Genomic DNA, 12,282 nt, shown 5'->3' on the forward strand with positions numbered 1-12,282 from the left:
TGACTCCCCATCTTCAGGCTGGTGTTTTCGGCTTAAAGTGTGGTTGGAGCTGCCGTCTTTCTGTAAATCTTGGTGGGGGTGTGTGGAGTGCTGGCTTTGTTTCAATAAGTGGATTGATTGGCTGTGTGATTGTATCATGAGTGGTAGATTGATGCTGATTGGTGCTGGTTGTGTGTCCGTTGTTGTTTTCTGTTGTAACAGCCTGGGTGGTAGAAGGGGCTCGTTTGTTGACTAGGGCTGGTTTCTAGATGTCTGGTAGGTGGGAGGTATCATCACATTTATTCATGTTTTGTGGATGTTTCTCTATTTCGATAGCTTCCATAATTATTCTCTTGTTGAAGTGTAGTTACCACTAGAGAAGTGCAGATGTGGAACAACCATCTTAACCAATTTAGCTTGTGCCTCAATATCAGAAAGACTGAGTATTTAGAGAGCAGTCCAAGCAATGCCATCATACAAGTCAGCAGTGAGAATCTAGTGAAGACCAACTCCTTTTGTCACCTAGGATCCCATCTACAAAGTGATGGCAGCATCAAAAACAAAGTGTGTGCAAGAGTAAACAAAGTATGGTTACGGTGGAAAGCGATCACTGGTGTGCTCTATGATTGACTCATGCCAATCCATATAAAATCAAAGTTATATGAAACATGGTGCACCCAGCAGTTCTATATGTTGCTGAGTGCTGGACAGTCACCAAATGTTAATTGAGTGTACTTTACATGCCGGTGAGATGAGCACACTTTCTTGGTTGTTAGGTGTTTCTCTCCTTGACCTTGTAAGCCACCACACAGTTTAGAAGCAAATGGGCACTGTGTCAATATCAGAGAAAATGCAGGAGAAACATTTACAGTGATATGGCTATGTTCAATGAGCAGCACCTCACACAGTTGCGTTACATCACCTTCCACTTTAATATAGATGGCAAGTGCCCCATGGAAGACAACAGAGAAGATGGCAAAATTCAATAAATGTGGGCATAAAAAATGTTGTGTTAAACCCAGATGCTGCATTTGATTGTGTAAGATGATGATTGTTGACCCAAAAAACAGATTTTGCACCTGCAAGAAAAATGCTAGGATGATTATGACATTTGTTTTCTGGTAGTTCATATTTCCCAGTCTTCACAATAATGTATAAGTGCTCTCCACAGGAACGGTGAAAGGATAACCTTATCCACATAAAAGTGGATTGGGATATTCCTCTCAGTTAAGTTAGGCAGATGAAATCACCAGTGATTAAAATAGGAGACAATAAAATTGTTAGCAAAATTTAATAATGGAGCAAAGAGAAATCCTTGTTAAACATCCAAGGTCAGGGGAATTGAATCAGTGCATTGACCCAGAGCACTGTGCGTAGCTCTCAGGACAATATAACTGTATATATTATTAATAAAATAAGTCTTTAATTTATAATATTAGGCAATAATTTCTTCCATAGAATTTCTCTTGTATGTTATAAAAAGCTGCTTTTTTGTTTGTGACAGCTGCATACAATGGAACTTAAGACTGGGCATATTTTTCTGCTAGGTAGGATAAAATTATTGCTCAATCAAATGTACCGTATTTTCACGACCAAAAGCCGCACCGGATTATAAGCCGCAGTATCAATTAACGTTAATTTTTCAAACTTTTTCCACATATAAAGCGCACCGGGTTATAAGCCGCACATTTCCCGACGCTTCTGGACATCTGTTGCAGTCGTGAGGAGCGGCACGAGGGTTCTTGGCGCTCCGGGGGGCGCCGAGGGCGGCTGGGAGGGGCGCGCGGCTTGGTTTCTCCTCCCTGGACGTCGCAGCGGCGGCCCCGGGCGCACCGATCTCTGTGTTTTTCGCATCGGGGCATGCTCTTGCAGCGCCCCCCGATGCGAAAGGCACTGGGATCGGTGAGTTTGGGGCTGCTGCTGCGGCGTCCAGGGAGGAGAAACCAAGCCGCGCGCCCCTCCCAGCCGCCCTCGGCGCCCCCCGGAGCGCCAAGAACCCTCGTGCCGCTCCTCGCGACTGCAACAGATGTCCAGAAGCGGCTTTTGGGGCTGGTGGGGATTGGATTTCCGGCTCGGTGGCCCCTGTCGCTTCTGGACGTCTGTTGCGGTTGTGGGGAGCCGAGGAGAGTGTGGAGGGGAGCGCACGACGGTTCTTGGCGCTCCGGGAGGCGGGAGAGGCGCGCGGTTTGATTTCTCCTCCCTGGACGTCGCCGCCGATCTCTGTGTTTTTCGCATCGGGGCGTGCTGCAAGAGCATGCCCCGATGCGAAGGGCGCGGGGATCGGTGCGCTTGGGGCTGCTGCTGCGGCGTCCAGGGAGGAGAGGCCGGGCCGCGCGCCTCTCCCGCTTCCCGGAGCGCCGGGGGCCATCGCGCGCTCTTCTCCGCGCTCTCCTCGGCTCCTCACAGCTGCGGTGGACGTCCAGAGGCGACAGGGGCTGTCGAGCTGGGGGTCCGGTCCCCATTGGCCCCAGGGGCCGCTTCTGGACATCTATTGCAGTCGCGAGGAGCAAAGCAGCTGGGAGATCTTTTTCCACATATAAAGCGCACCGGGTTATAAGCCGCACTGCCGATTTTGGATCAAATTTTAGGATTTTCAGTGCGGCTTATGGTCGTGAAAATACGGTACATCTACATTGTTTAGACCCTACTTATTCTTCTATTAAGATGTTATTATCTTCTGTTCAATAAAAAAAAATCACGTGTGAAACACAAATATTCATATAGGAAATCTATTGTGTACATGGATCTGCATTTTTAACATGCATTTCACTATGTTCAGGCTAGCTAATTAAGAATAGCAAAGATGGGCAACAATTAGTTAATCTATCCAGCATTCATTTCAGCTGAAAGTGCCCTAAAACTGACCTTTTGTTAATGGGAAAAGCAGTCACCAGAAATGGAAAACTCTAGGCAGAATAGGGAAACCCCCTTTTCATTGTTGTTTTCCAAAACTAATCACAGTAAAGGCTATTTTCCCCAACTTTCTCTTAAAACCACTTCCTCTTGTAAGGCACATCTATGTTTGTGTTATTGGAATTTTCTTCCCTGTCCAGAATAAACACAACTCAAGTGAGTAATTCTGCAGAGACTTTCTCCATCAAAGATCAGAATCAAGACTTGTCTACTCAGAAATGTAGTAAACCTTGCAGCATAAAATGAATAGGTATCATTAACTGATTTGCAGTTATAGGTATTCTATTAGCCCTACTGCCAAAATATCAGTCCTTGAACATTTTTGAGAATTTTGAATCCCCTTCCAAATGTCCCTACTTCTCATCTTGCTGGGAATTGTGAGAATTAAAGTTCCCAAACTAGTGTGCCAAACTGGAGACTGCCCCAACCCCCCTCAGTAAGCCAAATTTATCTTTGGCAACTTTGTCCATGTGCTTCCAACTAGAGAAAGAAGTTTTTGATTATTGTATTCTATGCTATGTTTTCATTGAGCTAATTAACCCTTTACTTTCTTTTGCTTTTTGATCACTGGCCATTTAATCGAGATAGGTGGCAGCATTGAACTGCTCGTGGCTGATCTCCCAAATGTAGTACATACTTAGAAGACCACTAAGAACTAGTAAGGTTGTAACATAGATTGGACAGCTGAAATATCTTGGAAGAAGGCAATGAAAAGTTATCTCTATACTTTTGCCAAAGATGGGACCACTGGTCAGCAGAAACAGGGCTCCACTTGAAGAGGACATCAACTATTAGGCTGAATTCTTAACATGCCAGTAGTATTTCTTAGTATCATTTTAACTTCCCATGAATAGTTAATTAAGGATCAGAATTCGTTTAAAGATCTATTTTTATTATGTTTACTGATCTATTGGATTCAAGGTATGGAACAGGAAGAAGAGACACAATGCAAGCAGTTGACCTAAAACCACCAGAAGCCATTATTGTTCTATTTGAGCAGTTCTGATCTTTTCCCTGAGAGAAAGGAAGCAAAGGATATAAAAGAGCCGGATGTCAAATAAATTATATAAATTAGAGATTTAATTTAATTTAACAATAAAATAATCTCAAAATGGTGAACTATTGACTTCCTTATCAATAGCACACAAGATAAAAAGTAAAATGGTTCTAAATCTTTGGAAGATGCATTTAGAGTAAGCATTTAAATGGATTTTCAAACATAAAAATAGTGTAGATAGGACTGTAACTCATAAAGCCAGGTTAGTTGCACAAGGGTTTGCTCAGTCAGCCAATGATTATGATGAAGTCTTTGCGCCTAGTTTAAAGGCTATAAGGTTACGTGCAGCATTAGTGTGGGCAGCTAAGAATGAATATATAGTTAATCATTTAGATGTAGAGACAGCATATCTGCATGCACCATTGCAACATACTATATATTTACAGAAGCCTGCGGGATTTAAAACTGATAGAAAAACTGACTGCTGGAGGTTGAAAAAGAGTCTTTGTGGCTTGAAGCAATCAGGATATGAATGGAATCAATGTATAGTTAAAGAGTTAACTAAGAGCTGGCATGGTTGATCCATGTTTGTTTAAGAAAGAAAGCGACGGTGTGATTTCATTGTTGCTATTGTTCACTGATAACATAGCATTAATCACTAAAACTGAGCAAGAAGCTATGAGGATTATAACACTGTAAAGGAGCAGTTCAGTATAAAACATCTCAGTGAAATTAGGCAATATCTTGGTTTACAAATAGATAAAACCAGGGGAGGATACAAAATCTCACAAACCAAGATTAACCAGCTACTCAGAATGTTTGGGATGGAATTGTTTAAACCAGCTAAAACTCCAATGGGTCAGGAATTTAGCCATGATGATGTAAAAACCCCAACAGGACTAAATTTCTCTGAGCAGGTAGACTGCCCAGCCCTGGAATTTTTCCATATTAAATCCTAGATGAGATAACCCTTCCACATTCAGAAATGGCATGCAATTTGAGAGTATTTTCTGGATTCACAGTTCCTGTCTGAAGAATATTCAGCAACTGTAATCAGGAAGACATTTACTGATATTAATATATGCACCTGTTACTGAACCAGGGCCCCCTGCAAACAATCCCATCCCAGTCACCTTTCATGTGGACTATTGCAGTGTCATCTATATGGGACAGCCCTAGAAGACCACTCGAAAGTAACAACTAGTTCAGAATATGACAATGGAAGCAGAGATGCGCATTCCTCAGTATGCCCATATATAATTGCTACTCCATGAATGGCATTGGCTACAAGACAGATTCTGGATATAATTCAAGATCATTGTTATTACCTGTACATCAGTTGTGATGTTCAAATTATTTACTATTGGTTCTGTGGGTGTGGCATGATTTGGTGGGCGTGGCAGGGGAAGGATACGGTAAAATCTCCATCCTGCTGAATACCACCTCCCTTCATGGCATAGGTTTTGCTTGTTTGAAGGGGCTGCCTTTCTCCAATGGTTTCTGTCTTTCTATATTATCAAATAGAGCGGGCACACTCCTGTTTCTATTAATTAAATATCATCTCATGGATCCAGAAAATAGGCCTTTTCTGGAAGAGCTCCTGCCTTCTAGAACATCCTCCTCTCATATTGTATGTTTCAATCCTCAAAAGCTTTTTAAAAGTTTTTAAAAACCTGGCTTTTCCTCCAGGATTAGGATGGATGGTAAGGCTCTTTTAAATTCTATATATTTCTATTGTATTTAATGTAGTGTGCTAATGAATTTGGACAGCCCTCTAGGAGAGAGAGAGGAAAGGAAGGAAGGAAGGAAGGAAGGAAGGAAGGAAGGAAGGAAGGAAGGAAGGAAGGAAGGAAGGAAGGAAGGAAGGAAGGAAAAAGCAGTAGGTTTTTTTTTTTAATTCCTTACTGATTATTACTCTCACTATAGTGGGGAAGGAGAACAATACTGCCATTTCAATATCCAGCCTGCACTATGCAATACAATCTGATAAAATAATAATTTGTAACTTTAGTACTTCTAAAACTGCTGTGATGATGACTGTTCCCAAAACCAGTAAATAAGTAAATAACAGTTTCTTGTGCTTGTAAGATTTCTGGCTGGAAGCTCCTAGAGAGAGAAATAACTTAAGTGACAACATTGATTTAGCTGTTTTTACATTCTGTTTCTTTATATGTTACAATTATTTATAAACTGCCTTTGGGAATTAAAAAAACCTTCAAAAACACTTACAAACAATATAAACATGCAAGTAAATAAGAATTCAAGGCAACTTTTGGAAAAACAAGGTTGCTTTTCACTGAACTGCTATAATAGGAGGAAGGGGAGAGAAGAATACAGATGGAAAACCATCCTGTCTTTCTCTTACAACATCTCGCCAAAAAGGAAGTTAAAATGGTCTAATGGAGAATGATAATTTGGAATTTGGATCATCTGACTGAAAGGACATAATGCTTTTTTGCTCAGAAAGATCAAGAAAAATTTACTTGTTGCCAGTTGGGATAAAACTGACATGTTTGTATCTTCTGCTTATTAAACACAAAAAAATCTCAAAAGAAAGCCATCTTCAGAGGACAAAGGCATTATCCCCTGGAAATCAAATTACAAATTGCATTGAGATCTCATAAAAGGATTATATATTAGTAAGAGATCATTTCTGAAAATAGAGGGTTAAGGTGTGCTAAGATGAGTATTCTGGAGTAGGTTAGAACCAATACTCAGCAGAACCTTGCTTCTTACTCTGCAATTACAAACAGTACAAAGCCTGAACTTAGAGGATTTGCTAATATAGGAATCTGAAAAGGACATCGAATCATTAATAGGCTACAGGGAGAGCCAAGGGAAGAGGTGGCTAAGACACTGAACTTGTTGATCAGAAAGGTTGGCAGTTCGAATCCATAGTGCCGCATAACAAAGTGAGTTACCGTTACTTGTCCCAGCTTTTGCCAATCTAGCAGTTCGAAAGCATGTAAAAATGCAAGTAGAAAAATAGGAAGGTAACAGTGTTCCATGTGCCTTTGGCATTTAATCATGCTGGCAACATGATCATGGAGATGTTTTCGGACAGTGCTGGTTCTTAGGCTTTGAAACGGAGATGAGCACCACCCCTAGAGTTGGGAACGACTAGTACATATGTGCGAGGGGAACCTTTACTTTTGCCATTTACAGGGAGAGTATAAACATAAGAGAGGCTGATACTCTTGGAATCAATCTGTATCTTCATCCAGTGTGATTAAATAACAAAGGATATACTATACATTCACATTTCTGTCAAAGATAAAGACCTATCTAAATGCACACAATAGAAATAGATAGGATTCAGGATTTACTTGATGGAAACAGAAAATCTGCATACTTACCAGCGACATCTAGATCCAGCTTGAAGCCAACAAAGTGTGTATGAATTGTTCCCAGAGTGTAGTCTCCAACTCTGTTTCCATATTCTAGACCATCATTATGGAGGTAAGATGAACTTATATAACCAGTGGCACGGACTTTGCTTTCAATTGCTCCATTTGGATTAAATACAAAGTCCCAGATATAGTCATAATTGCCAATAGTGGACACAGAGCGGAAGACCAATGCTGTGCTTCGTAGCCCTCCATAATACAGAGAGTGAAAATTGGAAAAGTGACGCCGAAATGGAACTCCCATATCCTGTTCAAAAACACAAATAGCATCACGAATAATGAGAGGTCTTTCTACTTCTGCTAGGAAGGTAACGTTAAGATAAGTAGCAGAATAAGGGCAGTCAAGGCCTCGCATAAGAGGAGATGAGAACTTTCCAATTCCAAAACTTCCATCCATGTATCTAATAGACATCCCGCCAGGGTTGTTGGAGCCATAGACGGACATAGCGTCTTGCACACTGAGCTCATACACAACCCTTTCATTTTTGAACCTAATGTCAAAAAGTTGTGGTCCTCTATGCAAATCCATTCGGTAGGCAAAACTCCAGGATTCAGAGTGGACTTGGTTGTTTTTCACAACGTAACGTGGTCCAAAAGGTTCATAATTCAGGGAACTCAGTTTGGCATGATGCACCCTTGGTTTCATTGAGGAGAATCCCCCATCAACTGGAACGCTGTTCACCGTTTCCACATGCACGTGCCCCTCTATGAATTCTCTTTCCAATTGGGCCATGTCCCTATAGTATTGGCCACCATAAAATACTTTCTTGACAATCCAATGGGTAATATCCAGGTTTTTGTGGTCTATAAGCACTTCAAGCCCAACAGGATGTAAAAAGAAACCAGTTACATTCTGGTACAAGATCAACCAAGTTGCACGATCCCCAGATTTCATTCCCTTTGGTGATGTAGTCATTGCTGCTAGGTTGGCTCCATCGTAGTTCAATACTTCATGCATGAAGCTTGGGGCTGTGGGGAACACAGTACTCTGAAGAAAGTGGGCCATCTGCTTGTGTTCAGCAATCAGTGAAGGTCTGCGATAATATGGCAGCTGTCCTCCATACTTTTGCACTGTCACATCCCGGTGATACAAAGGCTGTGGGAGGGGACCCACCACATATTCAGTAACATTTGGATCTGGCTGATTTCCAAAATACACTACAACCAAAGCCTGCCTAGGTGGGCATCTTCCTCCTTGATCCAGACATGACAAAGTGTCTGCTTTAGAGGGCAACTCCAAATCAACAGAATGAATGCAGTTATCAGAAGGCTTTGCATGAGAAGCATCTTCCAACGTGGCTCCAAGGTTGGATTTCATATACTGTACTACATGGACTAATTCCTCTTGTGATACATCAGCAAAGAGCCAGCTCCATTTGTTATTTAGATGCTCAGTTAAAGCTCGAGATTGAGAAGCACAGCTCTCATACTTCCCGCCTCTGGTCAACAAGATACTCACTAAAGCAAAAATTGCTAGAAAGGCTAGAAAGAGCATGAGGAAAAGAACTTTCTGATTCATCTTTGCAGCAGCTGAAATAGTGGAGCCTTCCAAACCGCTCTCTGGAATTATAACTAGCTAGAATGAAAAACAGACTAGAAGGAGGGAGAAATCTGAAAGGAAAGGTTTGTCAAAGGTCAGCAAAGGAATATGACTCTCCTCTTTATGCCTGTGGAGATGTTTGTGCTGTTGCACATACATCCTGGGGCTAGAGAAAATAATGTTGAGTCACAGGATAAATCATAAACCACTTATTTCAGTTTGCTCCTCCACTCATTTTCCAAGGAATGGCAAATAGATACTAGAATGTGTGATAGTTTCAGCATGCTTTGGAAAACAAAAAAGCTATCTCCTCCTTGGATAGCAAAGAACATTCATTACAATGATTAAATGCAACTGCTCCTTGAAGGATTCATGATGGCTACAGCAATCTAAATACATAGGATTGATGCCAACAATTAACAAAATACCTTAATAGCCAAACAACACACGCTATGAATATTGCTTTGATTGGTTCATCAGAATCGATGCAGAGTATGACATTAACTCATAGAAAGGCAACATTTTTATCGAGATATATTCACATGTTAGAAGGGTATATGCTTTGCCATACCTTATACTTCTTTGAAAATGAATGCTGAGCAAATTTGTCCCGCAGCCAGGCAAGGTAGCGAGCGAAGTTAGGACTTAGGAATTGCATTGCCTGCCTCCATGGGTCTGCCAAATAGAAGGGTACGAACAACAGGCATAAGTGAATGTCTGTGGCTTTATCTTTTTCTGGATTGAGACATGATCTTGTGTCATGCTTCAGGAAATCTAAAGGCTATGAAGTTTGAAAGGTTCCCTCTTTCATAAAGCATTTTCTATTTCTTCTTTGAATTCACACTAAATTTCCACTCAGCTCAGCCAGAAGACTTCAGACAGTTTTATTCTTTTTTATGCCTGGCTTGCTGAGGAAAGAAAAACAGAGACTCTTGCAGGCAGAAGGTCTTTGTGGGAATTTCCATTCCTACTTCCAGTTTGCTATTTGGTTTCCTGAAACTTACAGAATGAATGAGCTCTTTCTGTCTCTTTCCAGGGCAAATTGTTGTCCTCCATAGCTGGCCTCAGGTACCTAATTGTCCCTTGGACTACAGTTGCAACGTTTTCTTAAAATTTGGTATCTTTGAAGATCTGCTTGTCTAAACAACCTCTAGTCTTCATTTTTATCTGCAGGCTGTATCTGTTGCCTGCACTTTTCTCATTTTCCACTGTTCGATTTGTTCTCCATCCAATAGTCTGCATGCACGGTACCAAATGTGATGTAGGATAGGGTGGACAAAAAGCAAATGCCTTTTGGATCTGCTCTATAACTGGCATTAGCTACCCTCCTTCCTTGAAAGAGATTAGAGAAGCAACATTTAAGAATTTTTTTAAAGTATTGTTAAATATAATGTAACCATTCAAAATACAGTCATTCTTGATGAGGTTGGGGGAAAAAAACCTGGTTTAAATCCATCCTCTACAGTGGTTAGTCCAGAAGACCATTTTGTGAGCAGCTAGCTGCAATCCTTTCTGTTGCCAATGAAAAGATCTATCTGTGCTGCATCAAGGTGCTGCATCAAAGCTAAAAATGGTTGCTTTAGTATTAGTGCTAAATTGAAATTAGTACAAATATTTGAAAAGAGTTGCAACAAATGCTAAAATGTTTGTAACCCTAATTCTTTCATCTCTCAATGTATTTTATTAAAGAAAACATATTCTTGCTTGGACATAATTTCTTTCGATTTGAGGCAACCATCAAAAAGCTGGATCTCAGCTAGTTGTTTTTTTACTGTCAGGTTTTTAACAATTTTAAGTCTATATTTGGATGTTATGAGCTGTCCAGTAATTTGGGATGGATGACCACAATAAATTTGATGAATAATAATGAAAAATCACTGCATATCTTTGGGCTAAGTGTACCGTCTCAGCCCAGCTTATATCACAGAGTTGTTATGGGAAAATTCTAAGGCAAGGTCTACTACATAGGCTGCCTTGATTTTGTTGGGAAAGAACAGACATGGCCTTAAAATATTCCTTAGAAGTAATCCTCAGATTATGATAGCAATTAGGGTGATATGATAATACAGCATGACATCACATAACTACATCGCTTAGCAATGGCAATCCCTGCTGCTGTTATAACCTCAGATTAAGCAGGAAACACGGGAGTCAAAGACAAATAGTGTATGGGTGCCTTGGGAAAATGTGGGTGCCACATATGGCATTATGGAACACATATAGGTTATTGAAGGCCTGGGAAGGGAAGTGGAGAAGGCTAACCTGTATTACTTGATCAAATATATTGAGACTTTTAAAAACATATAATCTCAGAATAGGCTACTTTCAATTTTAAGAAAAAAGTGGGGGTAGGATGAGGTAAAAGTTACTAAGATATCTAACAAAATGTGCTGTTTGTCTGCTAAAGTGTTGCTATATCTCCTTTAGACCTCTGACAAGTATTTGACTAGCAATGGCTAGAGGCAGAATTATCTACACGTCTTTACTTACAATCCCACCCATTTTTTCTGTTCCTGTTTTTTTTGGGGGGGGGGATTTGAAATTTTAAGCAGACCAAGATGCAACTTTTGGCCAAAGATGGCTATCTTTGGCTCATGTTACGTAGGGCTCAAACTATTGAGTAAGTATCTTAGAAAATGCTATGGTAACTATCTTAGAAAATACCATATTCCCTAGGGATCTGGACCCCTTTGAATTGCTATATCCTGCCTAATTTGCTGCTGTGCAGTTGCAAGTCAATTATTTGCTTTCTGAGCTCAGCTGCAGAAGACCTTTGTACATTTTACATTACAATAACTCTGTGATGACACAGACTTTGAACTGGATTGCTTTCACTGCATCTAAACATTAATAGAACCATACTGCAAATGTTACTGACAATGGCAATTATACATGTTAAGCTTATGTAGGCCAGTAAAAAGAAACTCAACCCTATTCTTGATGGGCTAAATAGGAAACCTTGAAAAAGAAAAGAAGCTGGAGAAATGAATATCCTGTTCATTTTTTCTAGTTTCTAAAATGTTATTTTTTTTGTTTTACATAACATTTTGTTCCTTTTCCACAGCCCTTGCTAAAATACTCCCCACTTCTTAGCAAACTTAATTTGTGAAATAAGGATAGGTAAATAAAATAAGCAAGTCCATGCAAATCTGCACTGATTCTATAAAGGTAGAAAGTATTTGAGCCATTCATATTTTGCTTACAGATAGTTTGCAACTCATCTTTTTATATATCCATTAAAATTAATAAAGCAGTCCTCTTGAATGTTAGAGTGACTTGGAAATGGCTGGTGTTGACAAGTAAAACTAGAAGACAAAGATAAGGAGGGAAACTTGAGAATTTGCACAATGTCTTATAATTCTTTTTAGAACTAGTGGGCCACAAAATAAACAATGTCAGCAGACAGATGCAAGCATGTTTAAATAGAACTGGTATTCAACTGATTT

At 40.3% G+C, this 12,282-nt stretch overlaps 1 protein-coding gene across 1 annotated transcript in view; it reads right to left on the reverse strand.

The window, feature by feature from the left end:
* Nucleotides 1–8,831, reverse strand: part of LOC106540291 (amine oxidase [copper-containing] 3) — a 32,122-nt gene extending 23,291 nt beyond the window's left edge. The window contains exon 1 of the mRNA XM_087713276.1: nucleotides 7,246–8,831. Coding sequence (XP_087569402.1) covers nucleotides 7,246–8,815 — 1,570 coding nt within the window. The 5' untranslated portion in view covers nucleotides 8,816–8,831. The remainder of the gene's footprint in view (nucleotides 1–7,245) is intronic.
* Nucleotides 8,832–12,282: the final 3,451 nt, after the last annotated feature.

The sequence above is a fragment of the Thamnophis sirtalis genome, unplaced genomic scaffold (genome assembly GCF_051295495.1).
Source record: "Thamnophis sirtalis isolate CommonGarterSnake01/CBP01778 unplaced genomic scaffold, rThaSir2_p1.2 scaffold_4, whole genome shotgun sequence".
Classification (NCBI taxonomy): domain Eukaryota; kingdom Metazoa; phylum Chordata; class Lepidosauria; order Squamata; family Natricidae; genus Thamnophis; species Thamnophis sirtalis.